Consider the following 27,746-nt stretch of genomic DNA (forward strand, 5'->3'; position numbering starts at 1 on the left):
ATTGCATGCGTGTGAACGTGTGAAAGTAGGAGCGAGAGTATTGATTGATTGGTATACGCGTAGATATGCTAATAAAAATGCATGACACTCGTACACAATTGCTAATTCATATGACAACTTGTATTATAATAAAAAAAAATCCTTTAATGAAAGTGTAGTTGTCTTTTATTGATCGGAATCCCGTTTTTATTTTATAAAAGTTATACAATATTTATGGACGTAACCAAGCGAAGAATTACGTGAACTATATTTATACTGAAGAACAATTGTATTTTGTACTGTAAAAAATGAGATTATGATATACCCACATATTATTTTTCGATATACTGTAATTTACGATAAAATTCTTTTCCCTTTTGGAGTAACAATGTTTAACAGTGGATTATTCATAGCAACTGTATGTAACAAGATATAAACATTTGTTTTAATATCGTTTCGTAGAAAAACGGTATTTTTTAAAAATGTTAATAAAATAATACAACCTTGTGAAATATAAATCTTAAATGCTTTATGAATGAAGGCAAGATGTTTTAAAAATGCTGTGTCTTACGATTCATTATACGCAAAAGTTAGAAGTTTGCTTATATTAGGGCAGACATATTGGAACTCATAATACTGACAAGACGTATTAAGATTAAAAAATTACTTGCGAAATGTAAACTGTGCAGCAAAATTATTGACTCTGGTAAATAATAACTTATGCAGTTAAGTACGTAGTTTGAATACTAATTGTACAAAGTATATCACTTTTTGGTAGACAGTTCATGCTATCTTAAGTTTGTATGACTCATATAGTTATGCGTATTAATAACATTCTAGGAAAGATAAATCCATTTGAAAGTAACCATAAAAAATATATTGTGACTTTATGACCTAATCACTGCAAATGCAAACTTTCTTGGGTATGATTATTTTATATCTTGTATAAAAATTACTAATGACTATAATTTAGTTCACACAACATATTATTTCACTTTCTAAATTATTGGACATTCATCAGAATAGTGTGCATGTTAGTTAATAACTTTGCTGAAGACTCATTTAATAAGTAATTCTATAATATAAGATTCACGAGTAAAATGTCAGATCTTGTTGACTCTTTTATATTGAAAATGTAGGAAGACATTTTATTCGTAAATCAATTACAAATATATTATTAGTCTAGCTTGTACTGTTTAGTTCTATCACTGAATATAATAATAGATGTCCCTCTTAGTTCTGCAACAGCAATTAAAACAAATACTTCATGCAGGACCCTTCTGAGTAAGATTCTTACGAAGAATTAATAGTTAATGAGAAATGAAACTGATATATCATAAAAGGGATGTAGAAAACTTTGTAACCAAGTCACTATAAAAATGAGTCCGTCAGACAAAGTATCGTTGATATATTTTCTAAAAAATTATTTCATTTGGAATTAGTACATTAAATATTACTTTTTGGCAAAGATTAGAAGCATCGTTCATGTATCAAGCATGAGATCCCCAATGGGAGAACACATACGTTTGTGACTTTCAAATAATCATAAACAGTATAAAAATTAATTTACAACAGTACTAACACGAAAGATGTGTCGTAGTACATGCTTAGTCTTTATCTTCTTCTTTTTCTTCACAAGACTGTGCATGTAATTGTTTATAATTTTTCGCGATGTCAATATACTGGAAAGAAATAATATAAAAGAGTCCTGAATGGATTGCAATTTTTAGGAAATAAATAAAGAGTTGTGACATACCTTGCTAGGAACAAAGAATTCAAGAATTTGAAGAATGATGTAGCATAAGGATACGACTAGCAGATATGGTAATACTCCACTTTGTATATAGCTCGCTAGTTGCTGACCTAGATTTTTTCTATCCTCTTTTTCAACTAAGTTATAAACGATTTCTGTTCTTTTTGATACATCAAACCAATTATAAAAGTTACCAATCCTCGTATGTACTTCCAAAGGAGGACTAGTGTTGCCTGCTTTATAATCAGCTATTGCACGTTCCAATCCTTGGAGCAATGCTGGCACAGTTGGTTCTACTAAATATATTAAATCTGATGGTAACACTTCAGGAATTCCACCGACTTTCGTGGATACAATTTGTAAACTATAAGGAAATGTATAAATAAAATATATATAATAGAAACAGTTACTGAAAGTAAAAGAAAAAGTTACCCGCAAGAAGCAGCCTCAACGATTGCCATACAATATGCTTCAGTCAAACTAGTATTCAGAAATATGTGACCCTTATTTAAAACATGTTTTACTTGGGAATGTTCCAAACTCCCTAATAATGTAACTCTGTGTTGCAATAAGTTTCTTTCACGTATTTCTTCTATTAGCCATCTTTTTGGTCCATCACCGCCAATAAGAAATTGCACGTTTTCATGACGTGCACATAATATGGGTATAATATGTGCTAAAAGATCCACACCTTTGCGGTACACTAATCGAGAGACTATAACTATAGTGACTGAAATATTAAAAGTTCTGATTAGTTGTATTATGCAATTTAGCATTTTATGTGATATTATGAGCTACTACAATATTGATTCAACACTTACTGAAATCGTTACTTCTTTTACTAATGTCTGGTGTAAATAAAGCAGTATCTACTGCATTTGGAATAACGGATACTCGTTCTTTATGAACTTTGGCCCTTAATACAGTATTTTCCTTACCAGTGTGAGATACACAAATGCAATGATTGCAATCAGCAAGAGATATTTCTAAACATTTATTTGTCAAGACAGCAGAAGCATCAGCAAAACCAAATAAAGAATGGTCTGTGAAGACACTCTGATAAAAATGAAAACAAAATGATTATGAAGTTGTCTAAGCAAATGACATATACATTGCTTCAATTACCTTTAATCCCATTAGCCTACCAATCAGCATTCCTTCATGCGCAAGAGCAGAGAATGCTGAATGCCCATGTATTATTTGTATTTCTTCTCTTATAAAAATGTATCTAATTAATGGAATGGAACAAACCATTGTTGGAAGTATACATTGATTGTAAAATACCTTTATGGGTAAATAATATACCTACAACATTATTATGTTTCAATATATATTTTATACCAATGTGAAATTGACATTCAATTATACATACTTTAAGGCCATTTGTCATGTAACGAACACCCACTCTATCATCATAGGAATGTGTTAGAACAACAACTTTATGACCTCGTCCCAATAAACATTGTGATAAATTGAAAATATGTTCTTCCACTCCACCCATATTAGGATAAAAGAAATCTGAGACCATGCTGAAAAATTATGATACTCAAAGTATATATCATCTTACTAACATTAGGTTATGATATGATAACGAGTGTAATGATTTAAAAAAATATACATACCATATCTTATGTTTTCCGCGACTCATTGTCAAATCTTTTGCATTACGTTGTTCTCAAACTACAAAATGTACTTTTGACTTCTTGGAGTTCCCAACAAACGCCATTTTTGTTTGATAAAGCGCTATCAATCGGTAAAGTTATTATATTTCAATAATTATTTATATCTGTTATTTATCTCGACAATAACTTTCACCTAAACAAAACGAAACAATATACCTATTACTAATAAAAAACATTTCTAGCAATACAAGGAACAAATTTTATTCAGAATGATAATGATCCAGGACTAAATTCTATACTTATACTTAAGCCAAAAAAACCTTATTAACAAGTATTTTAATAGAATATTTATAACAACTCCTATGATAATTCACATATATTTGAAAATAATTTTTTTTTACAATTATTTTATACAATTTACAGAAATGTTGGTTGTTGAAATCGCCATATTGTGAACAGTAGAGAGTGGTAAAGAGTTAAAATAAGGTTTCCCTAGAAAATCTTACCCTAGCATTTAGTAAAACCTTTGTAATCTCCTTCCTTGTGTTCAATGAAGAGACTTTGGCGGGAGTGGGGTTGCGTATACACAAATGGCCGAAATGTTTCATCGAAGATGTGGAGATCGTGTTAATTTGATAAACAACAATTGCACGGCAGTGCGAAATTTTTCGGAATATAATTATGGTCTGGTATTGAGTGCTGAGCCGCTTAAGGATGACGAGCTATTTGAAATCCGCATCGACAAGAAGGTACTCGGACATCATTAGCTTCTACATCGCAAATAACACTTGTCAAATTCTTTAACTTCGTTCCTATTAGTAATATGAATTATTCTTGTCAGAAAAGTAGTACATACGACGATTTTATGCAATTAAAAGGCATTGGCAATAAAATAGTTATATAATGCTAAAATGTTAGCACTAGTTAAAAACAATATCTTTGCATATTTATGTTCTGCAAAATAAGATCCACTTGCTAAAAAGACATTGGATTTTATATTTTTATTGAACCTTTTGTGGCCTTCTGTGTATTTTATATCTTTGTGTAACGAAAATTGAAGAGTTTACTTTCACTGATTTATTTATTTCTAAACCTAGTTCCTTTGTACTTATATAATGTTGTATTTGTGAAAATGAAATATATTTGCATGTAATATATTAACTCAATTATAATATACCTATGATCTAAAAATGATTTTTTTTTCCTTTTATCCTATAATTTATTTTACTGTGGCACTTGAAAATGCAATTGGGATTGTATAATGGTTAGATGACCTATATTCTGCATATCTACTATATAAACAAAGTTCACATGTAGAGTGATATTCACTTTTATTCATTTTTGTGCTAGAAGATGAATATATATGTATCTTTTTATTAGTTTTAATTAAACACATTTAGTTATCGTAATATAAATCAATGCTGCTTTCCTTGAAATAATGCATAGATGATATCATGGAGTGGCAGTATAGAAATTGGAGTAACATCATGCGATCCAGAGAGTATGGAACTGCCAGCCTGTGCTACCAAGCTTCGTCATGGATCATGGATTATGTCAGGCTTGGGTATTGTACATGATGGGCAGCCAATTCTTGAAATTTATGGCACTGATCTTGATACTTTGGAAGAAGGAGACACCCTTGGAGTAATGCGATCATCTAACGTATGTTGTACAGTGAACTGTATAGAAATTATTTAAAAATTAGGTAAAAGAATTGCCATGAACTTTGAAGCTTTTAATAAATTTTTACAGGATGAACTAATATTCTATGTAAATGGTACGTCTCAAGGGATAGCTGCAACAAATATCCCTTCACGCGTATTTGCTGTTATTGACATGTACGGCAATTGCGTTCAAGTAACAATTACTCATCCTCGACCAGCGCTTGGATCCAGTGAGCCAAAAGAAGAACCAGAAATTAACAACGATTATCCATTGGGGGAAGCATCAAGTTCCTCTACAACAAACATTGTTGCCAATCTGAATGTCAATCTAAATGTTAATGTTAATGTTGATGTAAACGTAAATCTTCGTAAGAATCCAAGTCTTGCAGCTATAAGAGAAGATCGCCTGAGGTTTCATGAAAGAGTTGGTTCCTTGGTGAAATTATCTAACAATGCCAGAACAGCAGAAAGACAGAGGCCTCTTGATGAGTTTAATAATGGAGTAGTAATGACCCACAGGCCACTAAGAGATAATGAACTTTTCGAGGCAAGTCTTGAATGAAATTGAAATATATTACATATACAACAAAGAAGAATTAAACAATAATATTGCTATAATCTTCAAATTAGATTCGAATAGACAGATTAGTTGATAAATGGTCTGGCAGTATAGAAGTTGGAGTTACAACTCATAGTCCTACCGCATTAGACTTCCCAGCAACAATGACTAACATGCGTTCCGGTACTACAATGATGTCTGGTTGTGGTATTTTAACAAATGGGAAAGGTACACAACGCGAGTATGGTGAATTTAATTTGGATGAACTTAGGGTAATTATTTGTATAATATGCTAAATGGATTATACCTGATATAATATGAGGACATATATTATAACAATTTTATCACATAGGAGGGTGATAGGGTTGGAATGATAAGAAGGGGCAATGGAAATCTTCATTATCTCATAAATGGTTTAGATCAAGGAATTGCTGCAAAGGTTCCCGCTGGTATATGGGGCGTTATAGATCTGTATGGAATGACTGTGAAAGTAACTATTGTCGATCGCGATGAAAGAGAAGAACAGAATTTGGTTACTCGACGAAATACATTGCATCTTCAAGGATTAAATGGCGAAGGTAATAAGCCTACATCTGTGAATTTGAAGGAAATATACACATTTTAGTTACCGTTTACTTAATGTACAGAACCAGGAGAGGATGAACCACTTGATAGACTGATGTTTCATATGTGTTGTGGGACACATGCGGATGTTATTAATAACGGAAGGACTGCACACAGGCCTAAGTAATTTATATCAGAATTATCCTATTTTTGAAGGACGTTTTGAATAATCGACAAACATTTATATCCCCTGTATATATTTTCCAGTGCCATGGATGATTTTAATAATGGAGTGGTCCTAACTTCCAGACCGCTAAGACCAAATGAATTGTTTGAAGTAAAATTAGATAAAATTGTAACAAAATGGGCAGGCTCTATAGAGATTGGAGTAACTACACATTCCCCGACCGAATTAGAATTTCCTTTCACAATGACCAACGTTCGGTATGCATATTTATAATATTTTCAGTCGATGTTAGCATATACTTTTTCTATTCGATAATCTTATAGAACTGGCACATGGATGATGACTGGCAATGGCGTGATGCATAATGGAACAACAATGATCGATCAATACGGTCAAAATCTTGATCGTCTGCAAGTTGGCGATCGTGTTGGAGTGATGAGAAAAGATAATGCAACACTGCACTTTTATGTTAATGGAGCGGATCAGGGAGCTGCCGCGATGAACGTCCCTGAGAAGGTTTACGGCGTCATTGATTTATATGGACAAGCTGCTCAGGCAACTATTGTAGATGTTACTGACTTTTACAGTCCGACTACTAACAATTCTAGCTTTAGTAATACAACTTTATACAGGTAATGTACAATATTTAATGGTTAATGATGTTTTTATAGTTCTTTTAATAATCATTTATTGTTTCTTTATACAGTGATCTACGATTTCATCATGTTCATGGTAAAAATGCAAGAATTACAAATAATGGTTTGACAGCATCCAGACCTCGGGCGTTAGGCGAATTTAATGAAGCTATTGTAGTCGCCAACAGAGCTTTAAGAGATGGCGAAATGTTTGAAGTGTCTATCGATAAAATGGTCAACCGATGGTCCGGTGCCATTGAAGCAGGTAACCGTCAGATGTAAAATATTCAAAATTTCGATTTAAAACGTTTATTATTTAGAATCTATAACATTCTTAATTATATGTAGGAGTTACAGCTATAAGGCCAGACGAATTGGAATTTCCTTCCACGATGACTGATATAGATCACGATACTTGGATGTTGTCTGGATCTACTGTTATGCGTGACGGCGTGACTGTTCGAAATAATTATTCTTGTGATTTGGATAAACTTATGGAAGGAAATCGAATCGGTATGATGAGACATCCAGATACCAGCTTACATTATTATTTAGACGGTGTAGACCAGGGTGTTGCCTGCACAGGATTGCCGTTACACGTGTATCCTGTGATTGACTTATATGGTCAATGTGCTCAAGTGCGTAAAATGTTTAAAAAAATTCAATATTTGATTCAATTAATACTCAGTTCATTTCATATGTAACTGGAATCTGATTTATTTGTAGGTAACCATTGTTCTTCCCGAACGTAGAGACACTATGACCCAACAATACTTGCCGTCAGAAAATAGCACAAGCCAACAACCTACGTCCGTAATACAACCCCAAGCTCAAGCTGAAATAACTCATAAATTTCATGAGTCTGTGGGAGTAAATATTCAATTAAATTTTGAACGCATTGTTGCGACACGTTGTAGAGAATATGACAATGCCGTATTGTTGAGTGAATGTGCTTTGGAAAATAATGAAATTTTTGAGATTGCAATTCAAGAAGTAGCCCGCGAATGGAGTGGATCTCTTAGAATAGGTGTTGTAAGTTATGAAGATGGAAATTGGTTGACTTCTATGAATCTCGTACCCGCAATGACGTCGATACTAGCTGATGCTTGGTATTTAATAGGTGGATATACATCGGTTTTAATGTATAATATAATATTTCAATTATTTGTAAAAATATACATCAATTCAATTATTTAATCAGGAAACGAAGTAAGACATAAAGGATACGTACTTTGCCTAAATTATTGTCCAAGTTTGGACTGGCTTCGTGTCGGGGATAAAATCGGAATGAAACGTACTCATGACGGACATTTGAAATTCTATGTAAATGGAGAAGATATGGGAGTAGCAGCTTCTAATGTTCCCGAGATGGTCTATGCGATAATTGAATTATTTGGAAGCACGCTAGCAGTGAGCATTACTAGTAGCAAACAACAGAACGCTATAATTTCACCAAATGCCAGTTTACGATTACAAGATTCCTTAGAGTTACTGTTGGATCCAATGCCTCCAACTATAAGAAAGTGAGTATTTTTTTTTAAAATTAAATATTTAATGCGTTCAGCAATATTTTACCTAATCCTTTTTCTTCAGTGACGCTGGTATGGATACATCTATTGATGTATCTGAAGCTAAATTGTTAAATGAAATGGCGCTCACCCCTACACAGCCTATCATTAATTCTACTGGAGAATTTGATTGGAATTACGAATTTCATGAGAATCATGGAAGAAATGTGGAAGTAGAAAGAAAGACAATTGCTAGAAGAGTTGCAAGTTATAATCAAGGTAAGGGATATGCTTGATTTGTACAAGTCAAATGTTTTTTGTAGTAACACACGTAATATTATATTAATAGGTGTAGTGATGACTAGTCGCCCATTGATAAAGGGTAAATTATTCCAAGTGAAAGTGGAAAAAATAAATGATCGCTGGGTATCCGGTATGCTGTGCGGAGTAACATGTATTTCTCCAGAAAAAGCTAGCTTCCCTCTGACAGCTCTCGGATTTAAAAAGCATTCATGGATCATTTGTGGTGATTGGATTTCTCATAATGGTACTAAGGTAAAAATTTACATACATGAATTTCAGTACTATAATCTTCGACTACAGTATATTTATATAATTTTTGCATGACTTCATAACGTGCAGGTTAAAACGAGGTATGGAGCAAATTTGGAAAATCTTCAAAATGGATTTATTGTGGGTTTGCTGGTCGATGAAGACTCTAGGTTGCACTTATACATAAACGGTTCGGATCAGGGTATAGCTGCAACAGATTTGCCACCGTATGTGTATGCAGTAATTGATTTGTATGGGCAGTGCGAGCAAATCTCCATTTTTGGGTCTTTAGCAGAACCATCGTACACGAGTAACGATACACACAACATGGCTATTGCAGCCTCTGTAGAGAGTACAGGTATTGAGTGCGAGGACGTTGAAAATTCGAGAGAAAAGGCTGATCTCGAGTGCCACGAGAAGGAAAATGCAGTGCCGGCCACACCGTCGAACTTATCTTTAAACATCCCAAGTCAGAGTGACGCAAGTGCCAGTGATAGCGCCCATGTGAATTGTATTGGACCGTACCCGTCGCAGAGCAATAACATCACAAATATTAATAATATTATACAAAACAAAGCAATGTCGAGCAGCGTACATTCGGACAGTAATAATTCGGACACGGGCTCGGAATTAAGCAACGACGCGCGAAGCAATTTGTCAGAGAATAGTAAAATCAAGAATCATGGCGACAATGCAAACAACACAAATGATTACAATGCAATATCGAATAATCAATCGGAGAATAATACGAATGAGTTGAACAATGATGTTGAGAATCATGGTATAGCGAGTGTTCTAGGTATGAGAAGTGAATGTACAAATGTAGAAATAAATAATGCAACGAATATTAATATTAAAAATGGCACAGCTGCCAATACTAGTAATATGTCGACGTTAAATACGGCCATTAATTCAACAAACGCTAATAACGCGATAAACGAGAGTATTGCGTCGAATAGTCAAACTAATAATATGGCAACCTCCCAGCAGAATAATATCTCAAACAATATTCTCACCACATCTCAAAATAATACTACACCCTGCCAAAATGTCATACCGAATTTGCAAAACAATGTCACGTCCGGTTCAGTAAACAACGTTTCATCTAGCACTCAAGAGATACATTCGAATGTAATTCGACAAGCTCAAATACCAAATAACTGTCTGACGAATTCAATAGTTACAAGTCATACTGCACTGCAGAATTCGTCCTTGATGCCATCAATACAAGTTACTTCTCTGCCGTCCACTCCACTCGCCACCTTAGTTACGCCTACCAAGAAATGTGAATATATGAAAGCTTGTGTACGATTAAAAAAGTCTCTCGTCTTGCCTGATGAATTCTTCTCGCCCGAGGAAATTGTTTGCTACTGTTGTTCCTGTCATAAAGTCGATGGCGATACTGCAATTTGTCGAAAAGGCGAGCCCCCTGCAGAATTTGCCATTCCTGTAGGTTGGGCTAGGTTTCCTTTGAAGCAAAGCATTAATGTCACTCAGGTCCCGCAAACTACATTGGATAAGTGGCATGTGGCTTTCTATGGAACGCGGTTGGACGCTATTCGGTTTGTGACAATACAATATTGTGATAATAATTAAATACACATTAGATCAGAATTTCTTAACATTTTCATATGTTTCAGATGGATCCTAGATAGAGGAGAACTGTTGACCAAGGAACAGTTACATATGAGTACATTGACAACAGGTATTAATAGTGAGGATGTGAATCCACAAGTGGTATTTTCACCAAACATTAAGTACGCAGCATCCGAGGAATTCACGACAAGATATCCGTAAGTATTTCAATTCAATATTAATTCCAAAATCAGACAAGTATCAAGAGATAAGATCTCATGTCGGTTTCTTTCAGATACATTGACACCCAATCCAATAAAAAACTTAATGCCTCAACAGCATTCCAATTATTAGTAAGACCTGGATCATATACAATGAGTCCTGGTAAAGAAAGTACAGATCAACAGTCAGAATGTACTGAATGGGCTACCAAGGAAGCTGGAGCTACAGTGATCGTAGCACTTCTAATTCACCTGGATGGTTTCTAATAAAAACTTTTACTTTGAAACCTCAGTTAGGAGCATACTCATGAATTATGTGTGATTCTCGTATCGCTGTAGTGCTTCAGGATTAAATATTCACGCGTACGCCAAGTGTAGATGAGTTTCACACCAGCTAAATATTTTGGCCGAGTTCACAGTGAGCAAACTATGGCATTGATTTAATACATTTTGGCAATTCTTTTCTATTAAAAACGTTTAGCAGTACGTGAATTTAGAAATCTTTCTATTATATGAGATTTAGACTACATCAAAATTGAATTGAAATGTAATCATTATACAGTTAATCAAATTTTGTTTGCGTCTAATAGATAATCTCAGCGCAAAGGGCCTTGTAATATTACAATTTTTGCTTTTATTAATTGAAGTATTTTACAGTTATCCTGTAAGAAGCTCTGATCTTAATAGTGTTACGATACACTGATGTATTTATTGCCAATTTCGTCTACTCTGGTAGACAAAGATAAAGAGAAAGAGAAAGAGAGATTAATATCATCAAAAGAAACACCAATCCTTACGTTTTGCATACGGGTTTCTTAAGATAATCATTATGTTCACCTCGTGTCGTTTCTTAGAGATTCGATTTTTTCCAATATATTGTATATACGCGTTTTTGTGAAAACTATATATCCGTTAACTTTATACGCGTTTTCTGTGATATTTTAATTACATTGTGTATACATGCGTGTTACGTAAATTACATGGCCGCCATTTATTATCGAATACTGTCACTTTGTGTACTTTGTTTAATAATACCGTTAAAGAAAGTGTTGTTTCAATTCATGATGTTTCGAACAATTATTACCTTCTTTTACACGTGCGGTCGTCTATCTATTATAAGTAATAAATATGTTTTTTTTTTTTAAATTATCGTACAGCATCAGAGAGCCCACAGAAGGGCCATGCGAATATACGTAAACTATGAAGATCAGCTTTCAAGTCTATAGAGTTGAGGCAACGCGAAAGCGCTTAATTTAGGACTGTAGTGGAGAAATATTTTATAGCAACACAGAAAAATATGCTGCAGAAATTACCAGTGGGATATTATTGTCACACTCACCTCATACGAAAGTCGAATTAGTAATGGCTGTACTCTACACAGTGCTGTGTATTTTTCTGTGTTTTATTCATCACTGTAGCGTATAGAAAGTGATGTTTTAGTTTAAAATGGCATAATGTACATTAACTCTAGTCATTAATATTACAGTAGATTCAATATTACGCAAAGTTCTGAAAATTCAAAGTCGATCGCATTATAAATAATTTGAGAAATTATTTAAATCTGCATGAGGCGACTCGATTTTCATTAGTTAAAGTTTGGTTTTCAATAATAACCTATTGATTTCAAATGCTACATTGAGTGTCAAAGATGGCTGAGAGTGGAAATATTCATTATACACTTCAGTGTATCGATAAAGCTCACTGTGCTTCCGGTCATGTATATTTGAAACTATCATCGGTAGCAAAATTAAAAGTGCAATACACGCACAGCTTTTTGTCTGATAACTTTTCAATGCAAAAGAAAGTATGAACGTCCGAGATTTGTCAAATTGCACTCACAAAATAAGTTTTATAGGTAGACTCTTACAGCTGTCATAACTACTCTATACGTAGAGCGACTGTTTGTAGTAGTATATGCAGAATTATTAGTAGCATTATTCTAAAAGTTTTACATGAAAAAAGCAAGACAACTCTTCATTTCGGAGCACGAGTGATTATTAATCGTCTAATGATATTACGCTATTACGAGGACTAAAGAACAGAGAGATATTTTTCAAGAGAAAAGAATGTGATTATGTCGCTACTAGATAATCTAGATGCAGCTACGGTTTATCGATATAAATGAGAAAAGATAAGAATGACACGTCGTATTAGTTGATTATTATTTTTGGAATAAATAGTGGCCCATCTAAAGTAGCGAATGAATGTTACATTATAAAACTTAGATCCACACGATACACTGATTGATTATACTTGTGCTTCGGTGTTCGATTGGTTTAAGAAATGATTATAACAGTATGTTTATTTTCGCACGGCTTAAATTCCATTCTCTGATAAAAATATAATATTTCGGATAATATTTCGGATGCATCGCAAATTATACATATATATATATATATATATATATATATATATATATATATATATACACACGTATTATGTATATATTTAATAATTTTGATTATTATGTCATTGTGACACGCAAGACTTAAGACACCAAACAAGTAAGCATTAGCAGTTTAAAAACGTGGGGATATTTTACTAAAGTCGTGGCTACGTGGCTATTCTCAGCGGTAAAACAATGCGGCGTAACGAGTACGGCATAGGATAAAAAAAATTGTAACTAGGGATATTCAATTTTATAAATAAAACAGTAAATATATGGTACAGTCTATAATGACATGAACGAAGAAATAAGGTATCCCCAAGTAGGAATAAAAATTCTTATTAAGATTTGTTTCTCCGTGTTATTATTATTGTTATTATAATAACTATAATTTCTATTGATTTATAAATAATACAAATATAAACAGACAGATGGACGATGAATGAGGAACAATTTTTAATAAGTTGTCATTGGTTGCGTTGTTAGTTCGTTATTCAGACATTCGCACGGAATCAAGTAGTAGTAGGAGGCGATAAGTAACATTAATATAATGGAAGATTTTAACAATAAAGAAAAAGAAACGAAAATATGTATATCCTTATATTATGCGAATGACGTTTTCATCCCTCTAACACACGTGGAAAATTTCTCCTTGATAAATGACTCGATTATCCTCATTATAAGATTACATGAGGATAATCAATCAGATCTTTTGTCAATTATTCGAATAGAACTTTAGTGGAGAATATAATTTTAACTATCATTTTATTCGTACTGGGTATGCTCGTGTATAATAGAAACGCTGACGATTTACACCCAAATACGAACATTTTGATCCCAAGAGCAGCTGGCCACAGCCATTCCATTTCCAGAAACGCTAAGAGATGTCACTCTATTTTCATGTCCGGTCATAGTACCTTGAATGACGACAAAAAAGTAGAAGAAAAATCCATTTAATTCGTAATATATTTTTGATAAATTAAATGTTACCATTATGTTGAACTTTCAGCGTGTCCCATATATGAATAGAATTATCGTCGCTACCGCAAAATATGAATCTGCCACTCAATGAGAGACCGCAAGATGTGAATCCAGGATTTGAATTTGGGGGCTTGAAAGTGGCCAATTGCTGGTCAGATCTAAAATCCCAAAGTCGAGCTGTCTTATCTTCTGATGCTGTTGCGAACCCTTGTCCGGATGGATGGTACTGATGAATTAAGAAATCCAATGAAATAATTACCAATTAGTTAAGCCAGTCTATTAATATACTTACGCAAACCGAGTTAACGTCTGCTTCATGACCGAAGAAAGTTTGTTTTGCCTTTTCTTCTCGTAAATCCCAAAGCTTGCATGTCTTGTCTACCGAACCAGTTACGTAGGTATTACCATCAGGTGACAAGCTAATACTAACAACGTCACCAGCATGGGCGCAGAAATCTGTTGTTTTTTTTCCAGCTTCCAAATCCCACATGCATCTGTATACAAGTTAAAAATTACAACATGTTTCTTCATATTATATAATTTAGTACCCATAGTATTTGAAAATGATACCAATGAGAATTCAAAGACCTTACATTTTCATGTCGCCCGATCCAGTGATGATTTTTTTATCATCAAGGAATCTACAGGATGAGAGGAATCCTTCGTATCCCAATAATTCTCTGGTGATCTTTGCAGAACCAGTGGAATCCCGATTATTCACATCATAAACAGTGCACATATTGTCCATTCCACCGCAGGCGACAAAATTGCCAGAAGGTGCGAATGCAACGGACATCACCCATGCGGATCTTAATGGGATAACTTGAACCTTGTTGCCAGTCCAGGAATCCCAGATAATTAGTTTGCCATCCAACGATCCCGTGACGCAGTGTCTGTTAAAAATATTGACGAATTTTCAATAAATAAATCCATAATGAATAAATGTCAAAGATAGTTTTTAGAATACGGTGAAAGGGAATGCGTTTTTAGATGACCTGAATCAGTGAAACGTTTCATTCGACGATTCAACGATTCGGTGTTTTGGGAGCATAATGGTTCCAGAAATGTAGATCGTCTTCACGCTTGATAATGATGAAGTTTCTCGATAAAAACATGTTTTTTTTGCTATTTCTAGATAAACGTGGGCAACTTGGTTTGTATCGAATTAATTATTTTACTCTGTTGTGCCCGTGTAAAATTATAAACATAATTAATGCTTTATCTAAAACACTGACCTGTTATCACCACTGAAGTGTACCGAATTCACCTTATTGATGTGGCCTTTGAGTAACTTCTTGGTTACCAATTTAACTTTAGGCGCATCCGCCACACTGCTACAAGCTTCTTCTAGAGTTGTATCCTGTTGTTTCTTCTGGTCGTCCTGAAAAATTAATGATATCAGGAAGATAAAATGTTAAACCTTCTATGGAAAAATAGTATAAATAGAGTCTTGAAGGTACAAACCTTGCATTTTTTTATTAGATCCTCAAGTTCTTGCTTTAACTGCGTTGTTTCGGCATCATCTTTTCCCATTTTTCACCGTTTCCGGGAATTCTGGACTCCCGACGAAAAAACAACGGGACACTAACTAACGATGATCAATGATCGAGGCGGTACTGCTAGCTACTTTCCGTCAAAATGCAAAAGAAGCCTCAGGAGCGACTACTGCCCCAGTAATCATATTAAATCAACGCATAATCCCATTTGTTGGGCATTAGCTCAGCTTTTCTTCGTAACTTAATTATTTGCTTATTATAAAAACGCTGCCATGGGACTTAACAAACCTTTGACAAAAAATTGGAAGAATCGTTTCGTCAATTCTATCATATTTCTTCCTGTTTTCGGAATATTTTCCTGCAAACTGTATGTCAGCCAGATTATGATTTTTGATACTTTCTTGGAATAATTTTTATTAAATGGAATAACAAAATCTGATGCTATTACGTTACTAGTTATCATCTTGTTGACGGGTAGAAGTTGTGCAGAATGCACGAGTTTTTATGTGATAGATTTTATAAGATGATAAGGTCCATTTTTAGAGGTTTTTCCAAGGTGAAAAGTTAGAAATCTTTAGGAGATATGCCCTAATCGAAAGTAACAAATTAAATACATCTCGCTCCTATCGATCTATAATGGTCTATCAAAGCGTGAAGTCCCAGACCTGGCAAGCGTGACCAACCTATGTTTAGAACCAAAGAAAACTCTGGCGGTCCACTTTTTTATTTCTTGATAAAAACAATTATGTAGGAAGCTTCCTACTTTCTCGTATAAATTGCAAATTTCACCAAACTCACTGCAGTTTCATTTTACTCGTCCAGCTGTTCATTTCCTGGCTGGAAGTTCAAATATAATTTTGTCGTTGGGTACTTCTAGCCGTCCCAATAAAACTGATTTTAACCGAAATTTTAAAATGTCGAGTAATGGTGTTGTGTACCTTGTGATATTAGTTGTGTTTCAATTGAGTCTAGGAAGATGCGAAAATCCTAATAAATGCAATACGGATTTGAAACTCGATACATATATTAGTAATAATAATATAAATTCCTCTTGCGAGTGTCAAGAATCCAGACGTGTACCAAAGATCATTCAGTGGTCCAAAGAGAAATATAAATGTTCTGCGTTGGAGAATATTAACAGTGACGGTATGCTTAATTTAATTATTTTAGTATTATATTATATACATATATAATTGTACACATACCTTAAATTCGTTGAAAATTGTGTTTCCTTTGTTTCGTCGAATATTTTATTCTTATTGTTATACCGTAATACGGTAAATCTATCCCAGATTAACCTACAAGAAACCTGCGGATTACCTAGGGTGGTTCAGCATGTATTTCATTTCATGTAACCATTACTGTACATGAAATCGAATTCAGACATACACATACATTGAAAATTGATGAACTAATGTTCAAAGTTATATTACTCTGACAAATTCTGTATAAATTCATTGCGCGTGTCACTGTTGCAGCGTATTATTGAGCGCCATAAGCATGCGCGTCATTCTTACAGGCATACACAAAACTAATCAGAAATATTATTTTAGATTAAAACCAGAAATCATTCTCTATAGCCAAATATTGAATTGGTATCAAAGAAGAGGCTGCAACAAAATACTATAAGCATCTTATTATCATAATGACACCTCACTCATAAATAATAGAGCCTTTGTGCGATAAAAGGCTTGCAAGTTTTTCTCTAAGAATCTCAATACTTATATTGTAGCATTATAATCTTAAAAAATTATTCGAAATATCTTCCATCAAAACTGGCTAAGTTTTTATATATTTTCATTGATGAATGTATTAATGAAATACCAGATGTGCTCCGTAGTATTTTACCCGGGTGTTTGACGGGATGCTTTAAATGTCAGATGTTTTTCGTACGGTTAGTAAAGTCATCTCGAAACGTGTGGGTGCAATACGGCCTCACAATTTCCGTACGTGGTATTCAGTCGGAGCGGCATGTCCGTCAGGCTTGTCTCGGCTTTGTTGTTTCTCATAAGAGTTCTGTAAGAGTTCCATAAGAATAATGGTCCACAAAGTGATTTTCATCGTTTTGCTAGTCGGCTACATCGTTGGTGAAGTGAAGCCAGCAGAAAAACAGGAAGGTATGAGAATGTTAGGTTCTTTTTATGCCTTTCCTTTTTTTTTCTAGCGTCGAAGTATAAGAAGGGTTGCTGTCATTTAAACAGTCAATGCGTATCGCTTATTCGACTCATTTTTTTTCTGTAATTTCATACATAATTCTACTACTCATTTGTATATGGGGCTTGAACCAGTATATTTAGTTTTAAATTAAGGATTAGGCTGTGGGGGGTAAGTTTAAGAAGCATAGTAATAACGCCAATAGAATAATATTTTTTATATGTTGCATTAGCAATGATTTTAAAACTATTCTATTGGATTGGGTATTGATATTCATTCTAATGTTTGAATTACATGTTATTTATGCCTCTAAATTAAATGCAAATGGAGCCTACAAATTGCTATGTTTCACTCTTAAGATTACAAAGCCACAAAGGACCGTTCAGCTATTCATTTTTACACGATGACCACAAATAACTTCCACCGTGGAAATCTCGTTTCTTACTTTCGGAGAAACTGATTCTGTTTCGATCTCAGTCATCGGGAACGTGCGATCGAAAGTTTTGTATAATGCCGCCATAACTTATTAATAGTCTAGCCAGTTTTTTCGTTTTGTTCAGTTGTACTGGTCGGGCTATACAATTTTATATAACAATAGTAAAGTCTGTTGTCTATACATTATGCATTGTTTTCATCCTAATAGAAATTATAGTTCAAATAAATCATTTCTGAATTTATAAGTACCGTTTCTAATGACCCTGTTTCTCCTGCTATCACCGATTCTGTAAACTGCACGTATAAAGTACTCTTATCGCATCTATTACAAAGAGAAATAATGGAGAAAGATTAAAGAGCATTTTTTTCAATGGACGAAGAGCAAAATTCTTGGTTAAAATTATCAAACCTCGCATGCATTTTCTTACGCAGAATACACACATTGTATAAAGAGCATTAAAACTTTTCTAGCACCTCGAGAAATTTTACTCTGTTATATTTGTCCACCAACCGTAAAAATAATGACCACTAATTCATTTCCGTACGTCGGCTAATGTTTTTATATAATAGTTTACCATCGTCATGGTTTGTCTCTTCCGGAAACGGAACCTTGACAATGACATGTACATCCAAATTATTTCCCATGTAATTTTTCATTTATGCACTGTAACTGGGTATTATAATCCAACAACGATCACTGATCAAATCAATTTTAAATATTTGAAATAATGTTGAAGCAGAACAAGATTTTCATAGGGAGAAGTTTATAGTTATATGACCGTATGCACAGATTGGGTCGTTATCAGGTTACTTCCGGTGCATCATCTTTTGACAGGAAAAAATATGGGTTCCAAGAAGTATCTCAATCCTCTAAAGATGATAAATTCTTGCAAATCACTCGTATTCATGCCTAAAACTTTATTCGCATAAGTTTCAAGAGAATACGTTGAATATGTCTCTATAGTAAACCTGTAATACTCTATACCAGTTCTTAGGAATTTATTATTGTAGGTGTACGTTGTGGCGTGGTCTAGACTTGTATAATATGCGCTTTATCTAGTTCGTACTACAATTTTTGTATAAAATTTGATTACTCAATGAATGAAGTATAAATAACTCATTTCAAGATATTGTTTTACAATTTTTTCGCAGCAAGATTTTATTGTGTATATCTCATTCATTGACCTTTTCTATAATATCTCGACAAATGGTTATTTTAAATGTATACTTTGTCTGAGGAATGATCAGGCATCTCAAGGAGTAAATGAAAGCGCGATTACAGCACAGTCGGTGGAAGCGCTGCGGCTCCTTGGTACTACATTTCAAGATGACATAATGCCAACGCGTACAGTTTCATTTCTTGGACATCAGTGACGTGTTTAGGCGTATAGTATAAGATTATAACGATGACAATTTATGATTTTAGGTGACATGAAAACGTTAGAGGAAACCATTTGAGTGTTTGATTAGAACCAATTGCAGAACAAATTTTATTATATTAATTTTAGGATTAGAATCTTAATATGTTGAATCATCTGCTAGGGTCAGACTTACGGAACTGTTCTATATATAGAACCATGAAATGCTGATTCAGAATCTCTGTTAAAGTAATCAATTAGCAGCCCCTAGCGATTAACGTTGATCTGAGCTGCTATGCAGTTCTAGTGAAATTTTAAAAATTTCGATATCTTAACGTAGACTAGTAGGATATCATTTGTGGATCAGAATTTATAGGTCGTTGAAACATGCGTACATGCTTTGTGATAAAAGCAGAGGGGTCACACATGAATTTATATCTGTTAAACTCATTAAATGAATTTGAAAGCGTCATCTGTGACGGCCATGTGTTTTTCTTTTGGTAAATTAGATTGTTTCGCTTATGTAAGTTGATGTTTACAGATTTCCTTATATTTACTGTGGCCACAAATGAGACTGAAGGATTCAAGAGATTTACCAGATCCGTCCGAGCAAATGGACTTGTTGATAATTTGAAAGTACTTGGACTTGGAAAGACTTGGAAGGGTGGAGACGTAAAGAAATTTGCTGGAGGAGGTCAGAAAATCAATTTATTCAAGGAAGCACTGGAGGAGTACAAGGATGATACAGAGAGGATAGTATTATTTACAGATAGGTAATTGGAATTTAATTCTTCTATGGGGATCAGTCTTATGACTACACCTTGAATTCAGAATGAAGTAGAAATAATAACTTTTTATTTTTAGTTATGATGTCATCTTTATTGGATCTGGAGAACTGATTATTGATAAATTCTTAAGTTTTGATGCACGAGTATTATTTTCTGCAGAAGGTTACTGTTGGCCTGACAAGTCATTGGCTTCTAAATATCCTGAGACGAATAGAGGCAAACGCTATTTAAATTCTGGAGGGTTTATTGGATATGCTTCAGATGTTTATGCTATAGTATCTAGTTCAGATATTAAAGATCAAGATGACGACCAGTTGTTTTATACGAAGATTTATTTGGATGATGAACTCAGAAAGAAATATAATATTAAGCTTGATCACAAGGCTGAGATTTTTCAGAATCTCAATGGAGCCGTAGGTAAGTAATCTGCATATCTGATTTAATATATATTGAGAGATATTGTGTCGAGCGTGAGAAATATTATTAATTTTTTTTAGGCGACGTGGAGCTGAGATTTAAAGGAAATGATGCTTACATCCAAAACACCGCTTACAATACCGTTCCCTTAATTGTTCATGGAAATGGAGCCAGTAAGCTCGTTCTGAATTCTTTGGGAAATTACTTGGCTCAGGCTTGGAACTTGGAAGAAGGATGCTTGAACTGTTGGGATGATACAATCGAGTTACAGAAAGATCAACCAGAAACCTATCCCGTTCTTTTAATTGCTGTATTTATAGAAAAACCGACACCATTTATGGAAGAATTTTTCGAGCGAATCTATGCTCAAGCCTATCCGAAATCTAAGTTGCATCTATTTCTTCGTAACAATGTACCATATCATGAGAAGATAGTGGAGATGTTCGTTAAAGAACATGGAGATGAATATAAGAGTCTTAAGCAGATAAAACCTGATGACAATATCAACGAAGTGACTGCCAAAGATTTGTCAATGTATGTAAATAACAGGATAATAAATGATGGAACAGTATTTATCATTTAAAATCATATTAATGATTATACATTGGATTTCTGTGCAGAGATTACTGTTTGCAGAAGAAGTGTTCTGGATACTTCTTAATCGACTCAGAAGCTCATTTGGACAATGTCCATACCTTCAAGCTGTTGGTTGAGCAACAAAGAGGGATAGTTGCACCCTTATTGGTCAGGCCATTCAAAGCTTGGAGTAATTTCTGGGGTGCCATTACCGATGACGGCTTCTACGCACGCAGCTCGGACTATATGCAAATTATTAACAACGACCGCAGGTGAGTTTAATTCATAATTATTCGGCAAAAAACTTAAATATATTTAAACAGGAGTGTAGGGCACGGTAGAAGAATAAGTGATTAACAGTCTGATTGGAATGATAACAAACTTGTTACTTATTTCTCATTACGTTCTTTGAAACGTACTTTACAAGTTTCTACAAAGTATCAATGACTTATTGAGGCAATTTCTTTAGTGCCTTGCTAGTTGTAAAATTACAGGAGCAGGTAGAGTTGCACTAATGAGGCTGTGAACATTAATTTCGCCTCGTTCTACGATTCTTCTGTACGTGTGAAAAAAAACTTTAATACTATCACTCGTGGTCTTCCATTTCTCAATCTGGCGGCTAAATAACATTTAGTCGAATGCAATGGAGAAATCAGTCTTGAAAGACCTACGGTCGATACTGTACATGTTGTCTGCTGTGCATTCATAAACACCAGCATCCATCTGAGTTGCGGGATCAATCTCTAGCTTTGATTTGACTTTGTCGGGTCCTACTTGCCACTCGTGCACCTACATGAAAAATAAATTATTTTTAAACTACTTTGACATTGAAGTACATATATTTTTTGGCAATGTCGTACTAACATGTAGGTAATGATGGGTGTAAATTTCCGTGCCATCCTTGAACCATGTAATATGTGGTCGTGGTGTTCCTCGTGCCACACAAAGAAATGCAATTTTGTGACCCAAAACGTATTCAAAATCAAAGTGCGACGCTTGTAGAATCTTTGCACCCTGATAAAGTTTATTGATGTAATATAATATGGCGATGGATAAATATTTTTCAAAACATTTAAAAATACCCACGTTGTGATTGTTATAATATTGATCACTTTCAGGATCTCGATATTTTCCAGTAATTGGTAATCCAATTTGTACCCGAGATTTGCTTCTACTTCTTGCACGACCTCTTCTGCCAGAAATTTCTTGACAGTGTAGCACCAGTAATACCAGCAAAAGTACAGTAGCTGTTGTACGGCGCATTATGTTCTAGAACAAATAGAGTATGATTACTAAGACATATTCATTTACAAATCTATCACGGTTTATCACTATTTTAAAGACGACTTTTTCTTGGGTACGTTGACACGTTAGCAGGGAAATCGTACAAAGCTGTGAAAAGCGCACTTGCCATACAAACACAACACGCTAATTTTAATAATAACACAGATATTATTGTGTCGATAAACAATGTTTATTGAAGAGTTCACAGAAATCAAATAACACAATGGTACCTGAGTAAGTGCACAGTGGTTTTTACGGTTCACCCAAAACTTAGCCGATACTGCAGTGACTGTCTCGAGAGAAATCCTAAGTGAAATAAATTTGTTTAAAAATAAATTGAATAACTGTTGCATGATAATTCCATAAATGAATACGATAGGTACTCACCGCGTACATGCAGCGTTCGGCGATGACACAGAACACCAATGTAACTGGCGGGCATCTATTCATTACTCCCCTAGTGTCCTCTCCTATCTATTACAGACTCATTGCAAATACCATCAAACCGCTCACATACCTATACGCACAATATAAATATATTTTAAATTTTTCCACGGCATTTTTCATTGTTTAATCTTGAATAGTCATTTTGGTGTAGTTTGGTAATTTATGAAATCATGCCGATAATGCAATCATAAAAAAAGTACTATTGTTGAATATTTACATATTTGGAATGATAAAATTCTTACGAGTACTTTGATTAAAACTTTTTTTTTATAATTTGTGGAAATGATGAGTCGATTATATAATTTGCATATTTTCTTACAGACCGAAATAATTTTGTCTTTAAAAAAAATTTTTTCTGTGTATGAAAGATATACTGCAGCAGAATTATCGATATAATACTAAACACGATGATTAAGCCTGATATGAAAAACATGTCACCCTCGTCCACTCCAATTATTTCTTAATAACATAGAGATGGGGGAACTTCGGAGTAACTTGAATAGGTAGTTATTTGCAGGTACATCGAAAATCTGTGTATCATAAGTGGACATGATATTTCTTGGGATGATTGGATTTTGCAATATATTTACAATTGAATTGTTTTTATATAAATCTTTTACATTTATAGATATATAAATTGTATAACATGCTATTCGTATTAGAACAATAGTCAAAAGCAGTATCTTAACACTAAACGTGTCAATAAGATGACTAAAAAAAGTGCTTTGAAATGCATTGCGGAAATGGTATTATTATCTTGAATATAATCAGTCTTACAATGACAAGGTACTGCACATATTTTCAAGTAAATATTAACTTATGATTCGTTTATCATGTTCAATAGATGCCTGGAGAATCTTCATTGACAATCTTGAAAATAAACCTTTTCGGTATGATGGTTCAAATGCAAAAATATTTTGTCTGTTACCTTTACTCGGTACAAAGATTTGAATATAAGCCAAACTAATCGATTATCATCTATTAGAAATTGAAACCCTCTACTATTTAATATCTAAGTACTAAAAATGTTCAAAGTGCGATATACGTGCACCAAATATTTATTGGCAAAAGAAGTGCGAATTAGCAATTTTGCATATTTGGCATTTAACAATTTGTATTGTGGCCTATATCCCATAATTAAATAATTAATAAGTGATCATAACATAATCCGTTCTAAATCCACGTCGATCTACAGAATATTGATTGTCAGCCTGACATTCGTAATAACCAGCATCCTTTTGTGTAGCCGGATCGATTTCCATTTTGGATTTCATTGTATCATTTCCAAGAGGCCATTCGTGTACCTATGAAACGAAAGTCTTAAGAGTCAAGCATGTGACTTTCAATCATTAAAGGTCTTCTTGACTTACTTGAAAGAATTTGTGATGATACAATTCAATTCCATCTTTGAACCAAGTAATTTCTGGTCTTGGATATCCACGTGCCATGCAAAAAAAAGTAATCTTCCGTCCTAGCATATAGTCTAATTCAAAGTGGGATGCTTTAATTATCTTGGCACCCTGTAAACAAAGTTACATTGATAATCTATAACAGTTATTTTTCCTATGGGAAATTAAACCTACGTCTTTATTCTCATAATAATGTGCACTGGCTGGATTGCGATGCGGAATTAAAACTGGTACCGCGGATCCATATATTCGTCCTCTTAGACGACCTCTGCTACCTCTACCTCCACCGCCGACTTTTGCTGCATTTGCCACTAGTGAGAAAGTCACCACTAAAGCCAATGTATAGAACAACCAGCATTTCTTCATTTGATCCTAGAGGAACATACATATTCGATTGCTAATGATTGGGAAAAAATATAATTTTATTAAAGTAAAATATTTTTTGCCACTCATAATTTTACATCGAGCTAATATATATTTAATGCTTCCAAAGCTAATAATTATTCATTTGTGGAACTCAGAAATTTATATGCAATTTATTTTTTTGCTAAGAATTTTTATAATAAGTCAATGCCCATTTATCTCTTACTTGCATTGCTTTCTTTTTCATATCTACTTATGTTTCATTAATGGATATTATATTTTTATTATTATATATCAAGTAGTTATTCCACCCCGGCCAATCATACTGCGTACAATTTTTATTGTTACTTCAGTGCTTTTTTGAGGAATAAATTGAAATTCGCTTACCGCGTCACTCAAATACTCGTCTCAGCTGTTATCGATGTAACGGTGTATGGGATCTTCTTGTTTCTCCAGCCCAAAATATGAATGGGCCATACGCGCGATAGTAACGCAGTCTCTAGTGTCAGAGTTATGAATCTCAATTGGATAATTATGCATAAGCCATTCCCTGTATGAACATCGGCCAATCGCAGCACAAGAGTTACTGCCCGCCAAAACATTCAATAATGACCAGTGAAAAACAACATGATGTCCTGTTATCGTGCATGAATGAAATTCCACCGAGGACGCAGAACGCATGGCCATTCGTGGCAAGGAAACTAGTTTCTCTTGAAAAGCCACATCGTATACGTACACTTATACGTAAAATGATTTAAATTTAATTTAATAATTGTCTTTACTTGTTTCAGGGGATTATGGAACGTACCGTTTGTTAGCAATTGTTACCTCATTAATGCCACTCTAATTAATAACAAAGCTACTCGTCCAGTCTACGCTTTCGGAGATTTGGATACCGATATGGCATTTGCGCAGGCTAATAGAGAAAGAGACATTTTTATGTATGTCAGCAACAGACTCGAATTCGGACACTTGGTCAGTCCGGATAATTATGATATCAAGTTAACGAACCCTGATATATATCAGATATTTGATAATAAACTTGATTGGCAGAGGAGGTACATTCATGAAAATTATACAGAGAACTTCAATCCGAATCACACGCACATTCAAGTAATGTTCTAATTCCTTATAGCTATTGAATAATATTTATTGTTATACAGTACTCTTAACAGTTATGCAATTGCAGCCGTGTCCTGATGTATATTGGTTCCCAATCGTCACCGATAGATTCGCAGAAGAATTAATACAAGTCATGGAAGCTTTTGGAAAATGGTCAGACGGTACCAATACTGTACGTAATTTTTATCTTGTTTAAAAATCATTTAATTATATACAATAATTATATTACCCAGCATGTATTAAAATATTTTCATATTGATAGTTGTCGGATTCACACAATCAGTTTCTTTTCAGTTTATATAATATAAATATAATTATAATATATCCTATAAATCAAGATCTAAATTGATTAACAGGATCCTAGATTATCAGGCGGTTACGAAAACGTACCAACACGTGATATTCACATGACTCAAGTGAACTATGAGCCACAGTGGCTGTACTTTTTAAAGGAGTACGTTAGGCCTCTTCAGGAGCTCGCCTTCACAGGATATTATCATGACGTAAGGATAACTTATATATTACAAAGACATCTCCCTATTTCTAGGACCCGAGACTCGAAGGCGGCTACGAAGCCGTTCCTACGCGTGACATTCATATGACCCAAGTTGGCTTCGACGAGCATTGGTTAGAATTTCTTAAAGAATATGTCAACCCGTTGCAGCAAAGTGCATATGAGGGATACATTGATTATGTAAGCGTCCGGTCAACTTCAAAGTCACCTCGGTTCTGGATAGTTTGATTATGGTTGAAAGCGATATGTGCACAATTGGTGACGCTGGTTTATTATTGAATTAGATAATGATTGGCATTTTTTTAGTAATAGGCTTGTTCGTTGAAACTCACACAAGTATGGGTTAACGTAGATTATGGTACTTGGGACGTAAATGGTATAGAGATAAAAAATATACATTAATTGTACTTATTAGCAATTAAGTCTTGACTCTGATATATGCACTTTTTATGTATATACACTATTGCTATTGGAAGATAGAATAATTTGTAAATTAATAATATTAATTTTTTTTTCACGACAGCCTCCGCGCTCCCTCATGAATTTTGTTGTTCGGTATCGTCCTGACGAGCAGCCATCTTTGAAACCTCATCATGACAGTTCAACTTATACGATAAATATTGCCTTGAACAGAGCAGGAATTGATTACGAAGGCGGTGGATGCAGATTTATACGATACGATTGTTCTGTTACCGATACTAAGCGTGGATGGATGTTGATGCATCCTGGAAGATTAACGCATTATCATGAAGGATTAAGGGTTACTAAAGGCACACGATATATCATGATTTCCTTTGTGGACCCGTAAGATGATATCATTTTAGACAGACGAGCACTGGAATTTAAGGTTTGATCTAAGAATGTAGATCTGAAAGCCGTGTGTTCAACGTCTGATTATCGCACAATGCCAATGAAAAGTTATCGTGTTATCATGTACTATTAGCTACTAAATTAATACTCTGAGAAATGTAATAGTAAAGGATGTGCAAGTTTTTGTACGTAGGTAATAATGAATCAGATAAAGTAACTGGAATGGATACGTATTCACTTGCCAATATGTTATTTTTATATTCACAATGCATTTTCTAAAGACTATAAGTCTATCTACTTACTGCATTCCTAGTTGTATCAGCAGGTAAATGATAATTGTAAATATGTAAAAGAGATTATTAAAAGTGAAACCCTGTTCTGAAAACA

The 27,746-nt window shown here is 34.1% G+C and overlaps 6 protein-coding genes across 17 annotated transcripts; 2 read left to right on the plus strand and 4 right to left on the minus strand.

Annotated features, from left to right (window-relative positions):
• Positions 1-147: 147 nt before the first annotated feature.
• Positions 148-3,996, minus strand: LOC107263615 (N-acetylglucosaminyl-phosphatidylinositol biosynthetic protein). Of its 8 annotated transcripts, XM_025081138.1 has the most exons (9): positions 3,769-3,835; positions 3,355-3,547; positions 3,105-3,261; positions 2,858-3,037; positions 2,554-2,788; positions 2,165-2,462; positions 1,736-2,096; positions 1,562-1,661; positions 148-1,218 (listed from the first exon to the last, which is right to left on the minus strand). In XM_025081138.1, exons 2-8 carry the CDS (start codon positions 3,378-3,380, stop codon positions 1,587-1,589), a joined length of 1,332 nt encoding a protein of 443 aa, XP_024936906.1. In that variant the 5' UTR covers positions 3,381-3,547; positions 3,769-3,835; the 3' UTR covers positions 148-1,218; positions 1,562-1,586. The 8 variants fall into 8 exon arrangements, with proteins under 8 accessions (XP_024936906.1, XP_015586475.1, XP_015586478.1 ...); XM_015730989.2 differs by lacking the exon at positions 3,769-3,835 and adding an exon at positions 3,861-3,996 and having other exon boundaries at positions 148-1,661; XM_015730992.2 differs by having other exon boundaries at positions 148-1,661; positions 2,858-3,016; positions 3,776-3,837.
• Positions 3,916-11,086, plus strand: LOC107263612 (neuralized-like protein 4). The gene is made up of 17 exons (XM_015730979.2): positions 3,916-4,103; positions 4,801-5,016; positions 5,107-5,565; positions 5,649-5,849; positions 5,930-6,155; positions 6,225-6,324; positions 6,409-6,585; positions 6,652-6,960; positions 7,035-7,228; positions 7,312-7,601; positions 7,690-8,083; positions 8,165-8,486; positions 8,557-8,750; positions 8,821-9,026; positions 9,114-10,585; positions 10,664-10,816; positions 10,894-11,086. Exons 1-17 carry the CDS (start codon positions 3,945-3,947, stop codon positions 11,084-11,086), a joined length of 5,265 nt encoding a protein of 1,754 aa, XP_015586465.1. The 5' UTR covers positions 3,916-3,944.
• Positions 11,087-13,552: 2,466 nt separating this feature from the next.
• On the minus strand, positions 13,553-15,830 carry LOC107263616 (guanine nucleotide-binding protein subunit beta-2). The gene is made up of 6 exons (XM_015730993.2): positions 15,651-15,830; positions 15,422-15,567; positions 14,780-15,079; positions 14,479-14,680; positions 14,196-14,412; positions 13,553-14,122 (listed from the first exon to the last, which is right to left on the minus strand). The coding sequence occupies exons 1-6, from the start codon at positions 15,717-15,719 to the stop codon at positions 14,016-14,018; spliced, it is 1,041 nt and encodes a 346-aa protein (XP_015586479.1). The 5' UTR covers positions 15,720-15,830; the 3' UTR covers positions 13,553-14,015.
• A 703-nt stretch (positions 15,831-16,533) lies between these two features.
• LOC107263621 (procollagen-lysine,2-oxoglutarate 5-dioxygenase 1) lies at positions 16,534-27,744 on the plus strand. 3 transcript variants are annotated; one of them, XM_025081131.1, is made up of 9 exons: positions 16,534-16,828; positions 20,171-20,402; positions 20,494-20,834; positions 20,915-21,368; positions 21,455-21,682; positions 25,705-26,026; positions 26,103-26,207; positions 26,583-26,729; positions 27,073-27,744. In XM_025081131.1, the coding sequence occupies exons 1-9, from the start codon at positions 16,597-16,599 to the stop codon at positions 27,355-27,357; spliced, it is 2,346 nt and encodes a 781-aa protein (XP_024936899.1). In that variant the 5' UTR covers positions 16,534-16,596; the 3' UTR covers positions 27,358-27,744. The 3 variants fall into 3 exon arrangements, with proteins under 3 accessions (XP_024936899.1, XP_024936898.1, XP_015586504.1); XM_025081130.1 differs by lacking the exon at positions 26,583-26,729 and adding an exon at positions 26,392-26,538 and having other exon boundaries at positions 16,557-16,828; XM_015731018.2 differs by lacking the exons at positions 16,534-16,828; positions 26,583-26,729 and adding exons at positions 17,622-17,799; positions 26,392-26,538.
• LOC107263626 (immunoglobulin domain-containing protein oig-4) lies at positions 21,776-23,216 on the minus strand. 2 transcript variants are annotated; one of them, XM_015731026.2, is made up of 5 exons: positions 23,082-23,216; positions 22,925-23,000; positions 22,497-22,679; positions 22,275-22,424; positions 21,776-22,199 (listed from the first exon to the last, which is right to left on the minus strand). In XM_015731026.2, exons 3-5 carry the CDS (start codon positions 22,671-22,673, stop codon positions 22,041-22,043), a joined length of 486 nt encoding a protein of 161 aa, XP_015586512.1. In that variant the 5' UTR covers positions 22,674-22,679; positions 22,925-23,000; positions 23,082-23,216; the 3' UTR covers positions 21,776-22,040. The 2 variants fall into 2 exon arrangements, with proteins under 2 accessions (XP_015586512.1, XP_024936907.1); XM_025081139.1 differs by lacking the exon at positions 22,925-23,000 and having other exon boundaries at positions 23,082-23,161.
• LOC107263625 (immunoglobulin domain-containing protein oig-4) lies at positions 23,739-25,681 on the minus strand. Of its 2 annotated transcripts, none has more exons than XM_025081141.1 (4): positions 25,301-25,681; positions 24,725-24,947; positions 24,512-24,661; positions 23,739-24,445 (listed from the first exon to the last, which is right to left on the minus strand). In XM_025081141.1, the coding sequence occupies exons 2-4, from the start codon at positions 24,914-24,916 to the stop codon at positions 24,287-24,289; spliced, it is 501 nt and encodes a 166-aa protein (XP_024936909.1). In that variant the 5' UTR covers positions 24,917-24,947; positions 25,301-25,681; the 3' UTR covers positions 23,739-24,286. The 2 variants fall into 2 exon arrangements, with proteins under 2 accessions (XP_024936909.1, XP_015586510.1); XM_015731024.2 differs by having other exon boundaries at positions 24,725-24,922; positions 25,301-25,675.
• Positions 27,745-27,746: the final 2 nt, after the last annotated feature.

Source organism: Cephus cinctus, unplaced genomic scaffold (assembly GCF_000341935.2).
Source record: "Cephus cinctus unplaced genomic scaffold, Ccin1 Ccin1_scaffold0160, whole genome shotgun sequence".
Lineage (NCBI taxonomy): Eukaryota > Metazoa > Arthropoda > Insecta > Hymenoptera > Cephidae > Cephus > Cephus cinctus.

Bases quoted from the DNA above. Each gene is read 5' to 3' on its own strand.
- LOC107263615 (XM_015730989.2), bottom strand. From the start codon at position 3,380: ATGAGTCGCGGAAAACATAAGATATG. The intron at 3,038-3,104 runs GTATGTATAATT...ATAATGTTGTAG, and splicing joins ACATGACAAATGGCCTTAAA to GTATATTATTTACCCATAAA. The intron at 2,463-2,553 runs GTAAGTGTTGAA...TTAATATTTCAG, and splicing joins TAAAAGAAGTAACGATTTCA to TCACTATAGTTATAGTCTCT.
- LOC107263612 (XM_015730979.2), top strand. From the start codon at position 3,945: ATGGCCGAAATGTTTCATCGAAGATGTGGAGATCGTGTTAATTTGATA. The intron at 4,104-4,800 runs GTACTCGGACAT...AATAATGCATAG, and splicing joins AAATCCGCATCGACAAGAAG to ATGATATCATGGAGTGGCAG. The intron at 7,602-7,689 runs GTGCGTAAAATG...ATTTATTTGTAG, and splicing joins TATATGGTCAATGTGCTCAA to GTAACCATTGTTCTTCCCGA.
- LOC107263616 (XM_015730993.2), bottom strand. From the start codon at position 15,719: ATGGGAAAAGATGATGCCGAAACAACGCAGTTAAAGCAAGAACTTGAG. The intron at 15,568-15,650 runs GTTTGTACCTTC...TTAATTTTTCAG, and splicing joins ATCTAATAAAAAAATGCAAG to GACGACCAGAAGAAACAACA. The intron at 15,080-15,421 runs GTCAGTGTTTTA...TATTTTTAACAG, and splicing joins CACTTCAGTGGTGATAACAG to ACACTGCGTCACGGGATCGT.
- LOC107263621 (XM_025081131.1), top strand. From the start codon at position 16,597: ATGTCGAGTAATGGTGTTGTGTACCTTGTGATATTAGTTGTGTTTCAA. The intron at 20,835-20,914 runs GTAAGTAATCTG...AATTTTTTTTAG, and splicing joins GAATCTCAATGGAGCCGTAG to GCGACGTGGAGCTGAGATTT. The intron at 21,683-25,704 runs GTGAGTTTAATT...TACTTGTTTCAG, and splicing joins ATTATTAACAACGACCGCAG to GGGATTATGGAACGTACCGT.
- LOC107263626 (XM_025081139.1), bottom strand. From the start codon at position 23,144: ATGAATAGATGCCCGCCAGTTACATTGGTGTTCTGTGTCATCGCCGAA. The intron at 22,425-22,496 runs GTGGGTATTTTT...AAACTTTATCAG, and splicing joins AATATTATAACAATCACAAC to GGTGCAAAGATTCTACAAGC. The intron at 22,200-22,274 runs GTTAGTACGACA...TTTTTCATGTAG, and splicing joins ACACCCATCATTACCTACAT to GTGCACGAGTGGCAAGTAGG.
- LOC107263625 (XM_025081141.1), bottom strand. From the start codon at position 24,916: ATGAAGAAATGCTGGTTGTTCTATACATTGGCTTTAGTGGTGACTTTC. The intron at 24,662-24,724 runs GTAGGTTTAATT...CTTTGTTTACAG, and splicing joins ATTATTATGAGAATAAAGAC to GGTGCCAAGATAATTAAAGC. The intron at 24,446-24,511 runs GTAAGTCAAGAA...TTCGTTTCATAG, and splicing joins ATCATCACAAATTCTTTCAA to GTACACGAATGGCCTCTTGG.